Source organism: Martes martes (assembly GCF_963455335.1).
Source record: "Martes martes genome assembly, chromosome: 14".
NCBI classification, from domain to species: Eukaryota; Metazoa; Chordata; class Mammalia; order Carnivora; family Mustelidae; genus Martes; species Martes martes.
In genome coordinates, this window is record NC_137902.1 from 34,820,822 (window position 1) to 34,827,874 (window position 7,053).

At 43.3% G+C, this 7,053-nt stretch overlaps 1 protein-coding gene across 1 annotated transcript; it reads left to right on the plus strand.

Annotated features, from left to right (window-relative positions):
- Positions 1-5,960: 5,960 nt before the first annotated feature.
- Positions 5,961-6,716, plus strand: FGFBP3 (fibroblast growth factor binding protein 3; the record flags this gene model as incomplete). The annotated part of the gene is made up of 1 exon (XM_080823651.1): positions 5,961-6,716. The coding sequence occupies one exon, from the start codon at positions 5,961-5,963 to the stop codon at positions 6,714-6,716; it is 756 nt and encodes a 251-aa protein (XP_080679777.1).
- Between the last annotated feature and the right edge of the window lie 337 nt (positions 6,717-7,053).

The following is a 7,053-nucleotide window of genomic DNA, read 5'->3' on the forward strand; positions in this document are numbered from 1 at the left end:
AGTTGCAAGCATCAATACACTTCAGCCCTAAACACTCAACATTGATATCATTAACTTGGGTTGAATAATTATTTATTTGGCTTCTTTTTTAGGTAAAATTGACATATGATAAAATGTATAAATCTTAGGTGTAAACTAAACCTCTATCAAAATTAAATATACAGAAAATTTAGAATATAGATATATAATATATAGATGTATATAACCCCTAGAAAGTTCCTTTATATCCCTTCCTGGGTAACACAAGGCAGCACTCATCCCTCAGGGGCACCTCTATCCTAATTTTTTTCCACCGTTGATTAGTTTCATTTGCTCTAGAACTTCATATAGATTAAGTCATGCATTATGGGCTCTTTTGTGCCTGGCTTCATTTGAGCAACACTGTGGTTTTGAAATTAATTCACACTCTTGCATGCTGTAGCAGTTCATTCCTTTTTATTGCTAAGTAAAAAACATATTTTTATTACAATTTGTTTATCCACCCACTTGTTGATGGATAATTAGGTTGTTTCCACTTTGGGGCTATTACAATGAATAAAGTGCTATAAATATTCTTTTACCTGTCTGGCTATTATCATAAGTTTTCATTTGCATTGGGTAAATACCTAGAAGAAGGATGGTTGGATCACAGTGTATGTAAGTCTGTAAGAGAATGTCAAACAGTTTCCTAAAGTGATTGCACCACTTTACGCTCCTACCAGCAGTGTTCGAGAGTTCAAGCAACCAGCTTTTTGCCTTGAGCATTATATTAGGTACAAAAGAACTAAAAAAGAACTAAAAGAGTTCTTTTAGTTACAAAAGAACTAAAAAAGTTATCCTTGCCTAAAAAGCTTACATTATAATTTGCACAATTAGGCAAATACTGATGAAACAAGGAAAATTTGACTCTTGAACTACGCAAAGCTGATTATTATATGCAGAAAGAATTATGTAGTCTTAAGAAACCTGGGGCAGCTGGGTGGCTCAGTCAGTAGAGCATGCAACTCTCGATCTCAGAGTGAGTTCAAACTCCACACTGGGTGCAGAGATAGAAAGAAAGGAAAGAAAGGAAGGAAGAAAGAAAGGGAAAGAAAGAAAGACCAAGAGGCAGGAGGCCTATTCATCATAGAAGTTTGTGGGTCAGGTGCTGCAGCTAACCTTCTCTAGAAGAAGGGAAGGAGGTGCAACATAGTTGTTATGGTAATATATTTCCTCCCTATTATTCACAGGGCAGGACTAAGAAATTAATCACTGAAATTATCAAGAAATTCACCTCATTGTAAACTATTAGGTAGCATATGGTATGAATCCAAACAGACCTGTTGGATCGTTGGTGCAAACGAGATTTTTTTTAAAACATTTTTTGAGTTCTTTTAAAAGATTTTCTTTATTTATTTGTCAGAGAGAGAGCGAGAGTGAGAGAGTGAGTAAGCACAAGCAGGGGGACCAGCAGGCAGAGGGAGAAGCAGGCTCCCCAATGAGCAGGAAGCCCAATGCAGGACTCAATCCCAAGACTCTGGGATCATGACCTGAGCCGAAGGCAGACGCTTAACCCAGGCATCCCAGGATTATTTTTTAAGTTAATATTGAAATATTTATTTCATGCTTTCTTACATATCTCACATCATAATATTTTTTAAAATGTCTCACCTTGGACTACATCAAAATTTAAAACTCTTATATATCAAGGGACACTGTCAACAGAATGAAAGACAACCTACAGAATAGGAGAAAATATTGCAAATCATATATCCATAAGAGGTTAATATTTAGGGACGCTTACCTGACTCGGTAGAGCATACAACTCTTGGTCTCAGGGTTGGGAGTTTGAGTCCCATGTTGGCTGTAGAGATTACTTAAAAATGAAGTCTTTAAAAAAAAATTTAAAGGGATTAATATCTAGAATATACATGAACTCCTATAACTCAACAAAAACAAAAATAAAACAACCTGATTGAAAAATGGGCAAAGGGGGGCGCCTGGGTGGCTCAGTGGGTTGAGCCTCTGCCTTCGGCTCAGGTCATGATCCCAGGGTCCTGGGATCGAGCCCCGCGTCGGGCTCTCTGCTCAGCGGGGAGCCTGCTTCTCCCTTCCTATCTGCCTGCCTCTCTGCCTACTTGTGATTTCTCTCTCTGTCAAATAAAAAAAAAAAAAAAAAAAAAAAATGGGCAAAGGACTTCAACAGACATATTACAAAGAAGAGATAAAAATGACTATAAGCATGGGGCGCCTGGGTGGCTCAGTGGGTTAAGCCGCTGCCTTCGGCTCGGGTCATGATCTCGGGGTCCTGGGATCGAGTCCCATATCGGGCTCTCTGCTCAGCAGGAAGCCTGCTTCCCTCCCTCTCTCTCTTTGCCTGCCTCTCTGCTTACTTGTGATCTCTCTCTGTCAAATAAATAAAATAAAATAAATCTTTAAAAATGACTATAAGCAGATAAAAAAACATGCTCAACATCAGTAATCATTAGAGAAATGCCAATGAAACCCACAATGAGACATCAGGTTACAGCCATCAGGATGGCTATTATGAAAACAAAACCAAGCAAGCAAGCAAGTAAACAAACAGTAACAAGTATTGGCAAGGATCTGGAGAAATTGCGACACTTGTGCGCTGTTGGCAGGAAGGTAAAATGGTGCAGCCATTATGGAAACAGTATAGGGGTTCCTCAAAAAGTTAAAAATAGGGGCTCCTGGGTGGCTCAGTCAGTTAAGCATCTGCCTTCAGCTAAGGTCATGATCTCAGGGTTGGGGGATCTAGCCCCACAGCATCAGACTCCTTGTTTAGCAGGGAGTCTGCTTCTCTCTCTGCCTCTGCCCCTCTACCCCCATGCTTGCTCTCTCACTCACTTGCTCTCGCTCTCTTGTGTGCACTCTGTCTTAAAAAAATAAATAAAATCCTTACTTGAAAAAGTTAAAAAGAAAATTACCATATGAACCATTAATTCCACTCTGTGTAAATACCTAAAAGAATTGAAAGCAGGAACTCAAACGGGTTTTGGTACAGCCATATTCAGAGCAGCATTATTCACAAGAGCCAAAAGTCAGAAGCAACTGGAGAGCCCATTGATAGATTAACAGAGAAACAACATGTGATGTATACATACAGTGGAATACTACTCAGCCTTAAATAGGAAGGTAATTCTGACAAACATTACAACATGCAATAACCTTGAAGACATTATGCTGAGTGAAATAAGCTGGTCATAAAGGGACAAAAACTATATGATTCCACTTCTGTGAGGTGCCTAGAGCAGTTAAATTCACAGAAACAGAATGTTGAATGATGGTTACCAGGAGGTGGAGGAAGGCAGGCATGAGGAGTTACTGTTTAACGGCTACATTTGGAAGATAAAAGATGTTCTGGAGCTGGATGGTGGTAATAGTTGCACAGCAGTGTGAATGTACTTATGCCACTGAACTGTACATGGAAGAATGGTTAAAATGGCAAATTTGTGATATATATTTTTTACCACAGTTTTCAAAAAGTAACTTGGAGGAGTATGCCTTGGTGGCTCCATGGGTTGAGCGCTGGACTCTTGGTTTCAGCTCAGGTCACGATCTCAGGGTGGTGAGATTGAGCCCGCGTTGGGCTCTGTGCTCAGCAGAAAGTCTTCTTGGTATTCTCTCTCTCCCTCTGTCCCTGCCCTCCACCCTGGATTGCACTTGCAAGCTCTTTCTCAAAATAAGTAAAATCTTAAAATAAAATGTACCTTGTGGTAAGACATACCACTTTCTGATGTGGCAAAGCACATCTGTGTGTCCCTTTTCCTCAGAAACAATGTTTCTGACAGAAAACTGGGTCTCTGTAATTTCCCTGTTAATGATGCTGACTTTCCAGATCAAGAACTTTTTCATTGTAATTAACATGCAATGTCACAAGATGTCACTCTTTAGCTGGAAAACTCTTCCAATTCAGTTGGGCAGCTATAACCGTAAAGCCAAAGCAGCAGACGAAAGCCCCTAACTCTCCTCATCAGTGCTTTACTCCCACAGATACAGTTTTCTGGGAAGGAGAAGGTTTGCATCTTTGAAGAACATTAGTGAACTACCCTTGTTTATGAAACTTACATTACTATTTATTAACCTAATACGTACTAATTGCTTTTCATTATAAATCAATTTGATGTAACAAAAACATATCATTTGAAAATGATAGCAATGTAATAATACAAAGCTGAAATGTAAAGTTTTTTTTTAAGATTTTGTTTATCTATTTGAGAGATATAGAGAGAGCGAGAAACAAAGAGAGAGAGAGAGAGAGAGTGCTTGATCGGAGAGAGGGAGAAGCAGACTCCCTGCTAAGCAGGGAGCCCAATGCAGGGTTCCATCCCAGACCCTGATATTATGACCTAAGCCAGAGGCAGACGCTTAACCCACTGAGCGACCCAGGCATCCCTGAAATGTAAAGATTATTGATAACTGAAAGTCAGGTGGCATATGGCTTTATCACTAAATGATGTGTGACCTTGGTAAGTCATTTAATCTTTCTAATCTCACAAGAGTAGTATAATTTCCTTTCTTAGGTCAATATACACTACTATATATTTAATATATGCTAATATATATTTAAATACATTCTTCTAATTCTGAAATATTTTGGTTTTTATAGTAGTACTCAAATTGTAACTGTTCAAATACAATATTAAAAGTGAGTTCAGTAATAGAAAACACAGTCTGCAAGAAAACATTAGGAAATATATAACGAGACTTCTGGACATCTTGGGTAATTAGTTTAGGAAATTACTCACATGTATAAAACAATTGTAAAGCAGTATAAAAACTCTTAAATGAAAAAACATTTGTTACTGAGAACATTTTTTAAAAAGATGATGGAATATTTTATGCTTTGCTTAAATATAAAATTCTTAAGATTCAAGAACACAGTAACTCTTAAAGATTACATGGCTTGAATTGGTAATGTTACCTTGTAACTATAATCTAAATAAATTATTTTTTAAACTTCTAATTTTTGCAGGCGGTTTATAATTGATTTGTAATATCTTAAAATAATCCGAAACCCAAATGCCCACCCCTGGATGAACTGAGGGACACTATAGTATGTTAACAAATGAGGGCATATTTTTATTAGTAGTTAGCAGTTATTAGGATTAAAATTACATTATTAGGATAAGAAAGACTATCAACATGCTGGCTGAGAACACAGAACTCAGAATGATATGAAGAGAGTGTAGTGCCTGGCTGAGAATATTGACAGTTGTTTTGTTTCTAATATGAAATTTTTTGTTTAACTCTTAAAAACTTAGATCTTTCTGTTTAACTTCATGTTTGTATGATTAAATATGTAACTGGAAAGAAAAGAATGACCTGTTAAAATCTGCGTGATTCTTTTAAACACTGGAAGCCAAACACAAGATTTATATTTCATGTCACAGTGTCACTTCTCTCACACATTTGGGGCGTGTGTGTATGCGTGTGGTGGCGGTGGGAAATCTCTCAGTGGGAGACAAGTCTGGGAGGGGCAGAGTGGGGGAGGCCCCTCCTGTCCCATTCATAACACGTTCATTCACTGGGAGCCGGCAAAAACGGACTAATCTCTCATGCAGTCATTCCCTCTACCCTGCTAGGACTCCACCACCTCTCCTAGAACTCGGTAAGTTCAGAGTGCAGTAAAAATGCATGTTTCCAAAAAACAACCTGAAATGATTTTGTAGTTTATTGGAGGGAGAGGAAGGGAGGGGGTGAAGGTGGCAATTTTCAAGCCTCGCTTTGTTTTCGTCTTTGCACCGGGTTTCAAAAAGATAATAAACGATTATTTAGACAGTAAGCGGTTTTCTCAGAGTTTCTTCTCAGGCTGCTGCTGCCCACTGGAAACCAGCGTGTGGGAAAGGTAGACGGTGTGGGAAGACGCATTTGCAGCAGCAGTCTCTGCCTCTGTCCCCAGGTCCGAGGGATGTGGCCCAGCCAGCCCAGCCACCACTGAATCGCCCAGGCGTCCGGAAGACCCGACCTGAGCGCGGACCATGAGTGCTCTGAGGCCGCTGCTGCTGCTGCTGCTGGGTGGCTGCCTCCTCGTGGCCGCCCGGAGAGCCAAGGGGGCGGCTGGCAGCGCGGCAGAGCTGGCCTCGGGTCCCACGGGCGGCTCTTCCGGCCGCTTCGTCAGCCCCGAGAGGCACACGTGCAGCTGGCAGCTCCTGCCGCGCGCCCCAGGGCCCGCGGCGGGGAGCGAGCTGGCGCTGAGCTGCCGGGACCCTGCCGGGGCGCTCCAGCAGTGCGCCTACCGCGGGGAGCCCGAGCGCTGCGCCGCCTACGCCGCCCGCGGCCCCCACTACTGGAAGCAGGTGCTGGGCGGGCTGCGCAAGAAGCGGCGGCCGTGCCAGGACCCGGCTCCGCTCAAGGCTCGCCTGTGCGCTGGCAAGAAGGGCCACGGCGCCCAGCTGCGCCTGGTGCCCCACGGGTCCTCACCCGTGCGCCCCACCGCGGCAGTCTCCCCCCGGGATCCCGAGCCCCCAGCAAGGAGCCGGGGGCGGCTCCGGGAGCCCGCTCCCGGTCCCGCAGGAGGGTCCAGACTTCCCGCGAGCAAGTCTCCCAGAGGGAAGCCCTCTGAGAAGACCAAAGCCGGCAAGAGGAAGGCGACCTCGGATCCAGAAGAGGAGCAACCCCTGGGGACGCGGCCCGATCCGGACGGGTTGGGCGAGAACGCGAAGCTCACGGAGACCTACTGTGCTGAGAAGTGGCACTCCCTTTGCAACTTCTTTGTCAATTTCTGGAATGGCTGAGGCTGCCAGCCTGGGGAAGAACGTGGGTAGGGGAAGGTACGCAGCCGGGCAGGAGACTTGAAGGGCATTTTAGGCCAAGATGATAAGGGATGGAGCGTTGGGAAGAGTCCAGGTTCTAGAATGGGGCTGGGGGGGCGGGGGGGGGGTGGGACGGCATGGGCCTTGGGATGGGAGTGTAAGGGGTGTGAAGAATCTCTGAGATAGCAAAGACGTTTAACTTTTTGAAAAGTCCGATCCTGATGAAGAGCAGAAGAAATGGTGGAAACAGAAGTAGGCATACCTTAAATGTACAAAAACTGTAGACTGGGAGAGAGGCAAGTACAGAGGAAGGCTGGGG